The sequence below is a fragment of the Balaenoptera physalus genome, assembly GCF_965194825.1.
Source record: "Balaenoptera physalus genome assembly, chromosome: 11".
NCBI classification, from domain to species: Eukaryota; Metazoa; Chordata; class Mammalia; order Artiodactyla; family Balaenopteridae; genus Balaenoptera; species Balaenoptera physalus.
This window is the reverse complement of record NC_138896.1, coordinates 40,649,634-40,665,830: the sequence shown is the minus strand read 5'-3', so window position 1 is coordinate 40,665,830 and position 16,197 is coordinate 40,649,634. Positions and strand designations below refer to the sequence as shown.

The 16,197-nt window shown below is 58.9% G+C and overlaps 1 protein-coding gene across 9 annotated transcripts in view; it reads right to left on the bottom strand.

Annotated features, from left to right (window-relative positions):
* GRM4 (glutamate metabotropic receptor 4) overlaps positions 1-16,197 on the bottom strand; it is a 101,099-nt gene that overhangs the window by 3,779 nt on the left and 81,123 nt on the right. For 3 of the 9 annotated variants that reach the window (XM_082415061.1, XM_082415063.1, XM_082415064.1), the window contains 5 exons: positions 13,040-13,240; positions 12,712-12,848; positions 10,482-11,417; positions 3,240-3,486; positions 1,744-1,874 (listed from right to left, as the gene is read on the bottom strand). In XM_082415061.1, the coding sequence (XP_082271187.1) occupies positions 1,744-1,874; positions 3,240-3,486; positions 10,482-11,417; positions 12,712-12,848; positions 13,040-13,240 (1,652 nt within the window). The other 6 variants (XM_082415059.1, XR_014251254.1, XR_014251253.1 and 3 more) reach the window with 6 other exon arrangements.

The window sequence follows — 16,197 nt, the reverse complement described above, 5'->3', positions numbered from 1 at the left end:
AGGACACTTGAGGTCCAGCCCTGCCCTCACTGGTGTAGGGGATCTCAGCACCTGCCACGCGGCCTTTCTAACAAATTGAACCTCTCGGAGCCTCAACTCCCTCATGTTAGATGGGATGATCATAAACCCTTAGCTGCTTTCAGCCACGGCATGGATAGAAATACTCTCTAAACCCTGCAAAATAGTAGGCGAAGGGGCAGGGCTGAATAACCACAGTGATGAGGACAGGATGGGGACAGCGACACTCCAGGGGCAGCCTCAGCATGGGGGGGAGGGGGAGGGTGTGGGCAGAGGGCCCCGACCCATCCCTCGCCGACGACAGGCCCTGGCTGCTGGCTTTCAGTCCCCACCGCCTCAGATAACAATTAGCTGGGCAGCGGCAGGCAGAGCTGTCAGCCCCCATTTGTCGGCCCCATGTTTCCTTGCCTAATCTGCCTGCAATCGCCTCCCTGAATTATTTATTCTGTTGTTTGTTTAAAGATACGTGGCCTGCCAGTGACAGAGTGAAAAATGTCTCTGCTCCACGGGAGTGACACCTCCCCACTCCTCCCGCTCACACCCCCTCCATCTGGCTGTTCCCAGAATTAATCACCCAGCTCCTGCCCAGCGCCTCCACGGCCCCTGTTGTTACCGAGCTGAGACGGTGGGGGCAAGGGGCACTGGCCTCTGGTCCTCAGTGCAGGGCGCCATGGGGAGGGGCAGCTCTCACCCTTCCCTCACAGGAAGCAGGGGCTGGGAAGGCTGGGTCTCCCCTCGCCATGCCTGCACACCCCTCCTTGTCCCCTGTCCCCAGGTGACCAGCCGGAGCAGAGGCAGAGGCAACAGTGTCAATGAGGTGACATCAGCGCTCTGTGACAGCCCTGTTCCTGTGGTCCCCTCTGGCCTGTCACAGCACCATGAGGGCCACCCTCTGGGATCAGGGTGCTATCTCCTGTTAGATACCCATGGTCTCCAGAGGGCTGATGCCCCACTCAGTCTCAAGAGCCCTGGAGCAGAGTAGGGCCTGGAGGGATGGGACCCAGCAAGGGCGAGTGTCCGTGGGAAGGAGGAAAACTAAGTCAGGAGCCTGGGGCAGGGAGTGGCGAGGGGTCCGTGCTTAGGATAGGAGGGCCTGGTTAGGGGCGGCAGTGGGGGTTTCTGCACATCCGCGTCGACAAGAAAGGCCAAAGGTGGGGAGGCCCACAAAGACACTGCCCCTTCCCATTGCAAGTAGAGGGCCCACCTGGCATCTGAAGGGAATATCCCAGGCTGTAGGTACAGGGAAGCTGGTGCTCTGGGAGAAAGAGCAGGACTGGAGAGAACCAGATGTCATCTGGTGGAGGGTGTGGCCAACAGAGTCATCAGGGGTGTCCATCAAAAGGGGGGGTGGTGCTGGAAGCCAGGTACACTGCTCAGCAGAGAGAGAGAGGGAGGCCATATGAAGTCAGGGTCAAGGGAAAGACACTGGGTGGGGCCAGCCAGTCACCACCTTGCTATGTGACTTCAGGAGAGTCACTCACCCTCTCTGGGCCTCAGCTGGGGATCCAGCCCAATCCGGGCCTCACAGGACTGCTGTGAAGATCACTCACAGGGGAGAGAGCTCTGGGAAGTGAAAAATCCTGTTTGGATGTGGGAAGCTACTTTCCTCCTTTCCACGGCTGATATTCCTTCTACACGTGGGAATGATGTTGAGAATGGAAGATGCTTCACCCAGAGCCCCAGCGCGGGGAGCCTGTAAGAGGGGCTGTCCCAGTCCAAACACACCTGCGAGGGGAGGTCTCCTGTTTCTCCTGATCTCCTGCTGGGTGACAAAGGGGCTCCTCTCTGGAGCCTACGCTCACCAATGTCCCTCCTGCTGCCACCAACAATGTCCACTTCTGGCCTTTCTCCCAGTACTAGAGGGAGAAAGCAGAGTGCTAACCCCAGGTGCCTCCAGGATCTGAAACTCTCCTGGGGAGAGGGGCTCTCCTCCTCCTCCCCCACCAACGGAAGCCCCCCAAGACTCTCAGAGAGCGGGGAGGCACTGCCATGTTAACCATGTGGACACTTATAGGGTGTCCAGGGAGGGAGTCAGGTGTGCAGTGGGGCAGGGGTGACCACAGCAACACCTCAACCCTGTCCGCCCGGGAGCAACCAGAAGCGAGGCCCCTGGAGGCCCAGCCCACAGGCCGGAGGCCTCGGTCTCTGCTCAGAGGCAGCGGGGATACCACGTGCTGCTGTGTGGCCTGGGTGAGTCCCTTGCCTTTCTGAGCCTCCCTTTCCTCACCTGTAGCAGCAAGTAACTAAAAATCACTGCTTTCAAGGTGGCTGTGAAAATGAAAACTGGTTCCTAGCAGGTGTGGCCCACAGTTGGGGTTCAAGTAATGGTCACCACTGTTACTGGTCCCCCAAGGCCTAACCTGTCCCTCACATGCCCTGCCCCTCTCACCTCTCTGTCCCTTCTCGTCACACCAAGGGCCAGCTCCAGGGGGCACAGGGAGGTAGGCAAAGATGGTGGCCCTGCTCCCTCCTGTACACATCCCTCAACCACTGAGGGACCAAGTCCTGCCCAGGCTTTGGGTCTGCCCCTCAGATGCTAAGGGTCCCACATCCTCCCCTCCCCCAACCCTCTCAAAGCACAACCCTCTACAGCTGAGGTCTCCTTGGACACCTCCCCGAGAACCATGGCTCTGCGGGCCCTCCTCCCCACACCAGCCCTCACTTACCCATCCCAGGGCCCGTATCCTGAGTCCCCATCTCTCAGGGCCCTGCCAGGGGGCGGCTGAGCAAAGCCAAGCTGAGGGGTTTCAACTGCTCTGGCACCAGGGCCACAGCTCCCAGGTTACCAAAGGGCCCCAGAGCAGTGGCCCTCCAGACAATCCCTTCCCCAGGGAGACTGAAAGGGCACAGGCCCAGATGTGGACTCCAGGGCAGAGAAATCCCGAAGTCTCAGGTCACTCTGCCTGAACCGAGGCCCCCCCAACACCCCCCCACCCCACCTCTCCCTAGGTAGGCAGGGATCCCTGGAAAGGAGAGGCTGGAGCGGGGCAGGGAGGTGTGTGGAGCGGGACCTGGAGAGACCCCATTACCCAGACAGAGTGGGGCAGAGGGGGGCTAAGCTAGAGCCTCAAGCCTCTCCTCTGGGTGGGGACGGCTCACCTGCGGTCTCAGGGCTCTCCCAGTGCCCTCATTGGACCAGACTTGGGGGGGGCTGACCTTCTCCAGGAAGGGGGCGGGGCCTGGGCGGGCCCAGAGGGAGAGGGGCGGGGCCAGGCACTCACCTGGAGCTTCCAGGTTCTCGCAGAGCTCAGACTTGGCCTCGCCGTTGGGCCGGAGGCTGCCCTTCTGCGTGAACTTGTTGGACATGGTGGCGGCGGTGACGACGGCTTTGAGGCTGCGCTTGCGCTTGGGCACGTTCTGCTCCGGGTGGAAGAGGATGATGTAGACCTTGGGCATGTAGAGCATCCCCAGGGATACCGAGGCGCTCAGACTCACCGAGACCGTCAGCGTCGTCGTCTGGATGTACAGCTGGGGGCAGGCCGGGGGCGGTGTCAGGGCGGGCTCCGCCCCGGCCTCTCGGGGGCCGTGTCTGAAGCCCACGCCCTAGACAGACACAGTGCGGGACAAACCCAGGGACTGCCCTGTGTCCCGCTGGCTTCGGGCAGAAGGGAGTTGTGGTATAGAGCTGGGACCTTAGACCAGAATCCCTGGATTCAGCCGGGCTCACCACTGTCACTGTGTGATCTGGGGCAAGTCACATCCTTGGGCCTCAGTTTCCTCGGGTATAATATGGGCATGATAATTATAGCCCTTTCCTCATAGGGCTGTTGTGAGTTTGAAATGACTTAATAAATGGCAAAAACATGTAAAATAATATTTGGCACATGGTCAGTGCACAAAAGTGTTCACCACTGTTATGTGCTATTTGGTAGAGGCCCCTAGGGAGGGGCCCTCAGGGGACAGCTGACCCTCCTTGGGGGCAGCGCCCCCTGCACAGGGCTGGGAGTGAGATGAACATCTGTCGGTGCCTTGTAGTAACTCCCAGTGGCCATGGCACAGCCCCTCAACCGCGCCCCCCATTCAGTGACTGTCCCCCCACATGCCACCCTGTGCAGAGCAGGCCGCTGGCACAGGAGCCGTGGCCTGATTGTGATCCACTGATGGCAGCCCAGTCAAAGCTCATTTCACGCTCACTCACCAGCACTAACGGTGACAGATGTTTAGCAAAATGAAAGTCCATTAATCTGGGTGTCGGGTAATCCATTCTTCAATAGTGGGGCCTTCCAGGCAGGGCCCGACAATTCCCACCACCCCCGCCTGGGATCCCCTCCCCACCTCCTCCCTCCCTCCGGGTCCTCCAGGCCTCAGCTGCCCCTCTGGCCCCCTCAGGCAGGGTGGGGCCAGGGGAAGCCCAGGCTGTGGCCCCCAGGTCTGGGTATGGGAAAGCAGGAAATGCTCTGCGCCCAGATCTGCCGTTTCCGGGCCTGGGCCCCTCCCCTGGGGCCTGGCTAATGTACCACCTCCTCCAGGAAGCTCTCCCTGAATCTCAGCTCTAGCCAATCCCCCATGATAGCCTTCACTCCTTGCACCCAGCCCAGCAGTGGGGGACCGAGGTCTGGACTTGCCTCCTGAGGTCACAGGAGCCCTGAGCTCATCTGGAAGTCTCCCGAAAGGAGGGGCCAGGTCCTCCCATTCTCACATTCCTCCCCATCTCTCGCCCCTCTTGTAAATACCTCATGACCTGGTTCTGAAGGCCTTCATCCCAGCCACCCTTCCCCGGGTCTCCTTTGGGAGAGGGGCTGGAGAAGCTCTAGGGTCCGAGAGGAGAGAGGTGTGTGACCCTGAGGAAGTCTCATCCCCTCTCCGGCCCTCAGTTTTCTCAACAGCGCAATGGGATAATAGCACCTACCTTACCCAAACCATGAGGCTACCCAAGTGCAGACTGTGAGGTCACATGAAACTTACAGGGCACCAGAGGTGGGTGGGGGGGAAGGAGGCTGGGAGTGTAGAGAGGCTGTTTCATTTGCCACCATTCAGAGGCCTGGGGAAATGAGAGCTTGTTCCCTAGTGAGCACACAACCCTCTGTCCTCACATGCAACCCACACTCTCACCGACAGGCACAGTGCTGCCGCCCAGCATGTGGTTGGGAGAGGTCATGACAAGCCAGTAGGAGGGTGCTGGCCACCTCTCCTACCCCCTGGATGGCACTGGGGGCCAGGGCGGAAGGAGTGAAGGGGGACAGTCTCCAGAATATCATAACAGACCCTTGGAGAAGACAGTGGAAATCTGGGCTAAGCAAGAACGGGCTTGTTACCTGGGTCTTCACTATTGACTGGGGGTCCCGTGGGGACAAGGTGTGTCTCCCTCATTAGACTGGGGGTTTCCTGAGGGCAGGGGTGTCTCTCCTTTTGCACTGGGGGTTCTTGGGTATAAGGGTGTATTTCCAGGGCAGATATCCATCTTAGGTCTTTTGCCCCCAACTTGTTGATGGGAAGGAGGTATAGTTGGGCCAATATGGGGATGGTGGGACAGGGGTCAAGTACCCTCTCTGGGCACAGTGAGGCCTGCAGTGGACACAGCCCTGTATGGGGGTCAGGGGGCTGGGTTCCAGATTCCACTCTGCCCTGACCCACTGAGGGATGCTGAGCCCCCTCCACTAATACAGGCAGAGTTCGCTCCATGGGCATGCACACTCGGTTTAATACCTTGCGGCCGCCACCTTGAATCCTGAATAATTTTTGAACAAGGGGCCTTCGTTTTCATTTTCCTCCTGTCCCTGAAAACTATGGAGCCAGCCCCGAGCGCAGGCCTCGGTGTTCTGTTCTAATCTGCTTTTCGGCCTAGGAGCATTTCTGCACACAAAATACAAGGAGGGGTGTAAAGAGATCAAACTTGGACAAAGCTGCCCCCGTCTGCTGGGGCCCCTCCCCGCCAGCATGGGCCCTGGGGGCTCCTCTAGCCATGCCCAGGCTGGGGGCGGCTGGCCCTGTGCACAGAAGTGGGGCTGTGCACCCCCAGCCCCTCTCCTTGCCCCAGGGTCTGGAGTTCTCACCCCACCACTGGCTCCAGCATTGTTCTGGGGCCCCCCGGGGTGAAGGTGCATGTCATCACCAGGAGGTGGTAGCGTGTTAACCCTGTCAGAGAAGCAGCGGTCCTCTGGAACCTCTAGCCTGCAGGGATGGGGCCCAGGCGCGGATGCAGGTCTCAAACGGATGCAGAGTAAGAGGCGGCTTCCAGGATGTGATTTTACCTTCTCTCTTCTTCCAGGATGTGATTTCGTCTTCTCTCCCATCCACCCATCCTCCAGCCTGAACTGCCACCCCTCCTGCTCCCCTCTTTGACTTTGGTCAGGCCCTTGCTACACTCCGTCCTCTGCAAGGAATCCCGCCTTAGCCTCACGAGTCACTGCTCCCCAGAGTGAAGGAGGTTGTCAGAGCTGGGTTTGATGGGGGAGGACAAAGGTCACCTGGGGTGGGCCAAAGGCAAAGAAAGGAGCTGCTGTGGAGGTGGACAAGGCAGTTCCTGTCTTGTGCTCGGTCTGGTGGGGGGCACAGAGGAGTCCGCCTGCTTCGTGTTTCTGCCCAGGCTGACTCTGGTGGGTCCTGAGATCCTCAGTCTAACAAACCAGACAAATGACCTTCCCCACAACCTGGCCGGCCTCTGAGGCCACGGCCCGCCCCAGCCTGGCTGAGCAGTAACCCCAACCGGTGGAGAGACGATGCCCCAGTCAGCTCAGGGTAATGGCACGCGGCTACGCAGGTGAGCCCTGGAAATCCAGGCCAACATGAGAGATCCGGTCGCCTGCTCACCAGAGCAACATGGACAGCTTCACTCGGCGCCACCTGCAGCCTGGGGGACAGGCGGGGTTGCAAGTATGAGTGCGCACACACCAGGGCACGCACAGATGCTCACAAATCCACATTCATGTACCCATGCAACCCTGCATTCACACACACACACCTGAACTCACAGCCGCACACTCCTACCTGACTCAGATACACCTGGGTTCTCACACACACACACCCCTTCATGTACCTGGGTACACACACGTGTGCACACACACAGATGCACTCAACACACCTGCACACATACTTGAACACACACATACACCTGTGCACACACACACCTACACTCAAACATCTGCACATACACTGCTGAGCATGCACACTTAATCTGCACACCCAAATACACCCTAGCAGCCATGAACCCTCAGTGCACACACCTGTCCATCCCCACTCAATCTGCACACACACACACACACACACACACACACTGCCCATCCACTGCTCAATGTGCACAAAAAGGCACACACACATTCTGTACACACACACTTCTGTACCCATAACACAATTCCCCATAGTAGCCCCACTCCACTCCATCTACACAAACACACACACACACACACACACACACACACACACACACACACACACACACAAACACTAGCACCCAGGACCCAGCAGTCATTGGGGCTGTTTGTAGCTCAGACATGACACAGCACAGATAGAGCCCCAGGGTTGCCTGAGCCTCTAAGAAGCCTGGTGGTCTGAACTGGAGGGACTTCAGAGCTCCCCTTCCCACCCTCGCCTCATTCAGAAGCCCAGAGAAGGAGGGGGCGTATCCCATGTTGACACCATCAGGGGCAGAGCTGGGTCTCAGGACCATACGCTTGTGTGGGCCAGCCTGCTTTGTGACCCTGGGCAGGTCCCTCGCCCTCTCTGGGCCTCAGAGGAGATCATCTCAGAGGCTCCTTTTCATAATCTGTACTGAGAGGAGCCTCCTAAAAAGCGAGAAATCAGAGGCAGGTGGGGTGGCCTGGAGAGATGCGGGGAGGGCGCCGAGAGGGGGGCTGGGCCCCAGAGCCTGGAGGTGGGAGGGTCTGGTAGCAGGATGACAGGGACCGCACTGGGAGCAGCGTGCTGGCAGGCAGCCAGGGGAAGTAATGGGAAGGCAGAGCAAGGGCCTGAACCACCATGCTGTCGGCCACCTGGCTGTGTACCTTTACACCCTGAGGAGGCGAGGGAAGGGGCCTCCTGGGATTGTTGAGGGTAATGTCTCAAGCTGCCAGCTTCCTGGGGCGTGGGCGGCCTCCCCTGATGGCTCCATGGGCCCCCTGGGTGCTGTGGGGCGTGCGGGCTTCTGCCTGCAGCGGGGAAGGCCTTTCGCTGGCCTGCTGGGGGTGGAGACCCAGCCCACCATGTGAGCTGTTCCTCAGCGGCGGTGGCTTTGGCTCAAGTGTGCAGGATGGGCTGGAGCCAGGTCTGGTCTCAGACCTCAGGGCGCTCACTGCCAGCCTCAAGGTCTGCTTCTCAGAACCCCCAGCCTGCTGGGTCACCATTGCAAGACAGGCCACAGGCCTCTCTGCACCAGACCCAAGGGATTTGGGGTGGAGGGCGCAGCTCCTGCCCTTGAGGAGCTGCTGGAGAAGGGGTGGGCGCCTACCAAGGAAGGCCCACCGGGAGAGGTGCCCCAGAGCTGCAGGGAGTGGTGTGGGCTTGGGAGGGGCTCCTGAGTTAGACAGAGTAGGTTCAAGTAGTCCAGCCGTGCCTCCTACTGGCTGTGTGACCTTAGACAAGTCACTTCACCTCTCTGTGCCTCCACGTCCTCATCTGTAAACAGGGATGGTGAATCTACCCTAGCCCACTCTTGTGGTGTCTGCTGACCACCTGGTGAAGTGCCTAACACATGACAAGCAGCCATCCGTGGTTGCTTTGACTGCCGCCTCACTGAGGCCAAGCATCCCTAGGAGCTCACACCCAGGCTCACTCTTCAAATGCTGTCCACAGGATGGTGACTCCCCCAGGTACAGATCTAACCCAGCCCTCATCCCTGAACCCCAGACTCACATAGTCAACCACTGACTCAACAGCTGCACTTGGACGTCTCATGGGCATCCCAAACTCAGCACCTCCAGAGGACTTCCGGATCACCGCCCCCCATAGGCTCCGCTGCCGTCTCTACCCCGCCCCGCAACCCCCCCCCCCACCCCAGTGCAGACACTCCTTCCTTCCCATCGCTCACACCAACGACTGTGGAGTCATCCTGACTCCCCTCTGCGCCTCTCATCCCACATGCACTCCATCGGAAGCCCAGCCAGCCCCACCCCCTGACACAGCAGGAATCCCCGCTCCTCACCACTCCTGCTGCCAGCAGCTCCTGTCGGGATCATTACAACCACCTCCAGCAGGGCTCCACCCAGCAGCCAGAGGGATCCTTTTAAACCTGTGTCCCAACGCATCCCTCCCTGCCCAGAACCCCACAGTGGCTCCCTTCTCACTCCCGGTAAAAGCCAACGTCCTTCCCACAGCCTCTGGGTCCTACACCATCCGCTCTGTCTGCCCCTTGACCTCGTCCCCTCCACCCTCCTTCCCAGCCCCAGCCTCCTTACAGTGGGTAAACGGCTTTTACACCCCTCATGTTGTGTGATTGTTACAACACCTGTAAGGACTGCAGAGGAAGGGTCATGGCCCCAATCTATTGATGAAGAAACTGAAGCAGAGAGGCCAGCTGGCTTGCCCAGGATCCCACAGTTAGACACAGAGCTGGGGTCCTCGGTCCCTCTGATTCTCCCTATCTCTGGCCTCTGACTTCAGTGACTCCCAATCCTTCAAGATAAACCCCCCCAGCACCCAGGAAGCACTGGGGCAGTGATGTGGGCAAAGTCCACGGGGCCCTTGGGGTGTATCTAGACCCTCAGGCCAGGCTGGCAGGATGGCCTGACAGAGCCAGCAAGAGGCGGCTCATCGGCAGCTCCGGCCAGTGGAGGGTGGACCCTCAGCTGATGCTGCCAGGTACCCCCGCCTGGCCTTCGGGCTGGCTTGGGGCCAGGGAGAGAGGGAGCGAGTGCCCAATACATCACCCACCTCAGGGACCCATGGGTATCCTGCAAGGGCAGAGAAGAGGGTGGAGAGAGGAGGAAGAAAAGAGGAGTGGACAGAAAGGAAGATGGGCTGAGTAGGGAGAGAGGTAAGGGAGAGTATAGAAAAGAATGGGGAATTCCCTGGCAGTCCAGTGGTTAGGACTCCACGCTCTCACTGCTGAGGGCCCGGGGTTTGATCCCTGGTCAGGGAACTAAGATCCCGCAAGCCACGTGGCACAGCCAAAAAAAAGAATGAAAGCGGGGGCAGCATCCCAGGCTGGCAGAGAGGAGAGAGGAAGGTGGGAAAGAGATGGGGAGGAGAAAAAGGTGGGGCGGGAGAGGCAGGGATTGAGAGATAGGGAACGAGAGAGGAGAGGGAAAGAGGAGAGGCGGAGGGTAGAGAGAGGGTGGGAAGGAGCAGGAAGGAGAGAGATGAGGAAGCGGAAGGTGGTGGGGGGCAGAGAGAAAAGGGAGAGGAGGCAGGAGAAGAGAAAGGGAGAGAGAGAGGAGAGAAACCCAGAACCTCGAGAGAAAACTGAGACAGAGAGAAGACAGAATGAGGCAGGAATGAAGGCACTTCCAGAGCAAGGTGGGAGGCCAACTAGCCCCAGGAGGCTGCCCCCTGCTTACCGCCCTCACCCACCCCCAGCCCCTGCCGCTCACCTTGTCAGCCGACTGCGAGGTACCAAAGAAGATGGGGATAAAGGCGAGCCAGACGATGCAGGTGGTGTACATGGTGAAGCCAATGGGCTTGGCCTCATTGAAGGTCTCAGGCACTCCGCGCGTCTTGATGGCGTACACGGTGCACGTGACCATGAGCAGCATGCTGTAGCCCAGCAGGCAGATGAGCGACAGGTCCGAGATGTCACACTTGAGCACGCCCCTGGCGAAGCGGGGGTCGAGCGTCCGCTGGTCCTGGAAGTCCACCACCGAATGGGAGGGGTCCACTACAAACCACACGCAGATGCCCAGCAGCTGCAGGGAGATGAGGCTGAAGGTTATGGCCAGCTGCGAGGCGGGGCTGATGAAGCGCGGGGCGCTGACCGACCGCTTGCCCTGCTCGAAGATGCGATAGATGCGGTTGGTCTTGGTGAGGAGGGCCGCATAGCTGATGCTCATGCCGAGCCCCAGGAAGATCCGGCGCAGAGAGCAGGTACCCAGGTCGGGCTCGGCGATCATGAGGAAGGTGGTGGCGTAGCACAGGAAGATGCCCGCCAGCAGCACGTAACTCAGCTCGCGGCCCGAGGCCTTGACGATGGGCGTGTCGTTGTAGCGCACGAAGGTGACCACCACGAAGAGCGTGGCAGCGATGCCCACCACAGCCAGGAAGAGGGGCAGCACGGCCCAGGGTGAGTCCCACTCAAGCTTGATGATGGGGATGGGCTGGCAGCCCGTGCGGTTCTCTGTGGGCCGCATGTCGTAGGGACACGTCTTGCAGGTGTAGCGGTCCACCTGGTACTGGTACCCCGTGCAGGGCTCGCAGTGCCAGCAGCAGGGCATGCCCTTCACCGTCTTCTTCCGCTCACCCGGCTGGCAGGGCAGGCTGCAGATGGAGCGGGGCAGCTGCTGCCCGCTCCCCGGCCATTGCATCCGCTCTATCTGGCAACAACAGCGCAGAGGAGCGGGCCTCAGGACGTGCCGCCAAGTGCCCTGGACCGCCCCACTGGTGGCACCAATCTGAATCACTTAGTTAGTGATTTTAGTTAGATGGCTAAAATCCAGCTGCCCGGGCCCTGCCAGGATCAGCTGAATCCAACAGTTGCATTTAAATAAGCTCCCCGGGGCAGGATTCAGACCCAGCTGACCATGGGGGAATCCTGCTGGAATACAAAACTCCCAAGGGTCATATGGAGAAACGCCCAGAGACTGGCAGTGACAACCTAGGGTCACATGGCAGAGTGGAGAGAACCCAGCAGTCCCAACTCCCAGCCCCATGAGGCCTTGCTACTCAAAGTGGTCCCCAGACCGGCCACATCAGCATCACCCAGGAGCTTGTTGGAAATGGAAATTTTTGGTCCACCCCAGACCCACTGACACAGAATCTGAGTTTTAACAAGACCCTGCGGGTGACTCCTGTGCACCCTCAAGTAGAAATGTGCTGTGGCTCAGCCCACTGGGCCTCCCCCAGGCGGCACAGGGACTTGGGTTCAGAAGAGAACAACGAATAAACATTCAATCAGAGGACCACTAATGTGTGCCCACGGGTTAGCGTTTCTTTGCATCTTGCTCTAAATGAGTGCTAGTCACTGTTACATGTCTCTGAAGACACAACTGCTGCAAGCTAAGGAGCGACAGAAGCTGGCACGCCCTACTGAATGTGTCACAAAGTTCTGGAAAGTAAGCGAGAGCCCCATAGAGCTCCAGGCACTGGGCAAATGGCGCCTGACTACACCTGGGAGCCGTATTCAAAGCATCAGTTCTAAATAAGTGGCTCTTAGGAGAGTTCATGCTTAGAGAACAGCAGGCTGTGCTCTTTGCCTTAAGATGTCGTCCTCCTCTGTCCAGACGCAGTCCTCCCCTTCCTCACCTCTCTCCCCCCCAACCCCCCCAAAACTTTGAGCCCCTGAACTCCAGCGTGACTTCATCTATCCAGAGTTCTTGCCCTGCGAAGGGGCAGCAGGCAAGAAGACCCCAGGCCAAGGGAAAGGGCAGGGGCAGGAAGGGCAGCAGAAGCCCAGCCGCCCTGTTCTTCTGTTTCAGGGTTGGGGGGCTCAGGGCCCTCTGAGGTCTACGGTGGGACATGGAAGGAAGCCCCAACTTGACAGCAGCAAACCTGGGGGGCAGGGCTAGTCAGCAGCTGCCTCCCCTTGGCCTCCCCTCTCGGGGTTGGGGTGGCCTCTCTCTGCCCCCTAGCCCCCCGGGACCCCTCCCTGCCCTCCCGCCAGGTGCTTACTCTGAGGTGCAGGTGGTCAGTCCAGGAGCCGATGACCTTGTACTCGGCAGAGCCGTTGTGCAGCTGGTACTGGTAGATGTCATAGCGCCCAGGTGCGTCTCCGTTCTCATTGAAGGTCACAGGGTTCCCCGCGATGCCTGCGGGGGCCCGTGGGGGTCACACACTCAGTTTCTTTGCTGAGCCTTCACCCAGAGTCAGGAAGGATCGTGAACCCAGGGCAGAGACACCTCTGTATGGAACCCCCTTGGAAGTATCTGAAGAGACCCCCCCACACTCCCACCCCATGGAGCCCCAGGACCCCTTCCCCAGGGTTGTGTGGTGCCCCCACCTGAGAAATTGACGCTGCGGATGTACTTGAGCAGCTGGGTGCCGTCCACAGGGTCCATGCGCGGGCAGAGCCCCACGCGGCCCGGACACAGGTCACGGTGCATGGCATGCAGCGCGTGGCCCATGGCGTACACGGCGTCAATCACAAACTGCACCTTCCCCTCCTGCTCGTACGCCGAGTCCTGCCCAATGCGCTCGCGGTCTGCAACGAAATATTCAGAGTGGGGGCGCCCATGAGGCTCACCATCCTCACAGATGTATGGTGGGAACCACAGCAGCCCCGTGGGGCCCGGAGAGCCCACCTGGGCACACCTAGGTCTCCGGGCCCCTGGCCCAGTGCTTGCTCCATCACCCCAGGAGATGGTCTTGTGGAGGGCCTGGGGGATGGTCCTGAAGGTCTGCTGCCCTCCCTACTGTACCACTGGACCCTGTGCCCTGAGGCCCCAGAACAGCCAGGGCAGGCTCCCTTGTCCCCATCACCCTTGGAGGGCAGTGAGCCTGCGGGTCTCCCTGTGGCCGTGGTGCTTGCCTGCCCTCCCCCAGCCTGGCCTGGACCAAACACGGGAGCAGCTGGCCCTCAAACAGGCAGGAGCTGTGACTGTCGATGAGGGCAGTGGTGCCCTACAGCAGCTCACCCATGGGTAGCCCCAGCACAGGGTAGGGGTGGGGAAACTGAGGCCCAGAGAGGGTGAGGGACCTGCCACAGGTCCCTCAAGATTCAGGACACCAGATGCCCTCAATGACTTCCAGATGCCCCAGACACCAGAAGGCACCATCATCCCCATCCACTCCTCCCCCATGTCAGTGACATCCCCCCATTAGCCACAGTGAGTGAGCTTTGCAAAATGGGGAACCCACCCCACTCACCCCCTTCTCACTGCAAACAGCAGTGGCTCCCCAGGGCACCGTGGCCTCCCATCCTCACCCTCTGGGCTCTGGGCACACCCAACCCCTCTGCTCTGGGCCCTGTGCAAACTCTTTGGCTGCCGGAGGTCTCGATGTCCTCTTGGTAAAAAGATCATCATCCTGCCTCACAGAAGTGCTGTGAGGCTTAAATGAGATGAGATACAGAAAACATGTGGCACATAGTGGCTGACTAAGCCACATTGTTATTATGCTTAAGTGGTCAGAATAGAGGGTTTCTAAGGTGGGCTACAGAGGTCCCGGGGACAGAGCAGGCCAGGAAGGCTTTCTGGAGGAGAAGGAGCTCCTGGCCTGGGCCCTGGGTAATAATGATGATGAAGAATAAGGACTGCTAACTTCTTTTTTTTTTTTTAACTTGCTCCTGTTTATTTTTTTTTAATTTTTAATTTATTTTTGGCTACATTGGGTCTTCGTGGCTACACATGGGCTTTCTCTAGTTGTGGCGAGCAGGGGCTACTCTTCCTTGCGGTGCACAGGCTTCTCACTGTGGTGGCTTCTCTTGCTGCAGAGCACGGGCTCTAGGCACATGGGCTTTGGTAGTTGCAGCATGTGGGCTCAGTAGTTGCAGCATGCGGGCCCTAGAGCACGCGGGCTTCAATAGTTGCGGCACGTGGGCTCAGCAGTTGTGGCGCGTGGGCTCTAGGGCACATGGGCTTCAGTAGTTGTGGCACACAGGCTCAGTAGTTGTGGCTCACAGGCTCAGTAGTTGTGGCACACGGGCTTAGTTGCTCCGCAGCATGTGGGATCTTCCCAGACCAGGGATCGAACCCGTGTCCCCTGCATTGGCAGGTGGATTCTTAACCACTGCACCATCAGGGAAGTCCCAGGGGCTGCTAACTTCTATGGAGCATCCACTCTGTGTCAGGCACTCTTCTAAGCTCTTTATGTATATTAAGTCATTGAATACTCAGAACAATGCTATGACGTGAGTAATTATCCCCATTATAGAGATGGAAAAACTGAGGCACAGAAAAGCTCACTGGCATTCCAGGACCACAAAGAGCTGGATTTGACCAGGTGCTCCAGATCCCAGCCTGTGCACCACACTACACCTGAGAGATTGTAAGAGCCTGACTGCAGGGGGAGGGCAGGAAAGTGGGGGGGGGGTATGGGGCAGGGGCTCTGAGGTGAGGACAGAGGGGCCGGAGGATGACAGAGGAGAGGAAGGGAGAGTGCTAGGGAACCCCAGCTTCCCCTCCCACAGCCCCTGCATACAGCATGGCCTGCAGCCTCCTCCCTCAAGGCCAGGACAATGAAATTTACCCTCATACACACACACACACACACACACACACACACACAACACACACACACACACACCCATGCCTCCCTGTTAGAGGGCCAGTGCGGCACCTTACAGAAGTAATTCCCCAGCGGCCAGCAGGGTGAGTGGCTGCACCTGTGTCCCACCCCATGGGCCACGGGCCTGGGTGTCCCATGTCTGTCATGTGGGGGGTCAGGTTGAGGCCCCAGGGATCCACAGATCACCCCCTAGATTCCTCTATTTTTAGCCAATGCATGGTCACTGTGCCCTGCTGCCCAGGGCTCGCATGGAGCTGATGGCACATCTCATATCCCTGTCTTGGCCACCAAGACTCTGTGACCAAGGTCAGAACCTGACTCCAGTACCCCAACCTCAGGGTCAGAGATCAAAGGTCCCCAGTACACAGACTGGACAGTTTAGGGGCAGATGCCCAGTTGGCTCTGGGGGCACTGCTGGGTCCAGAGAGAGCCCACAGCTTTTACGGCATGGCCTTGGGGCTGGAGACAGCATATTCTTCAAGGGGGCTCACCTGACTCTCTCAGGGGTCAGCTAAGCCCCTGGCTACTCACTACACTTCATTCACACAAGACTGTCTGGGCTGAAACCCCAGCTCTACCACGTACTCTAGCTGTGATCTTGGACCTGCCACCTCATCTATCGGGCTTCAGTTTCCTCATCTGCAAAATGAGGATAATGATGGTACTTACCTCATAGGTCGGGATAGGGTCCCTATGAGGATAAATGGGTTTATATTCACAACGGGTCATAAGGAGGGGCCTGATGCTTGCCAGGTGCTGCAGAAGTTTGTTAAACACAAGGGTACAAAGAGTTCTAAGCCCTGCCTGCCTCGGAGCTCCTGGGACAACAGAGCTTTGCTAACAGGCAAAGCTCTCTCTAGGCCACGGCACAAACAGAGATGGATGGACAAGAGAGGCGAGTTCTCCAGCCTCAGCAGCCTGCCCTCTTGTTCA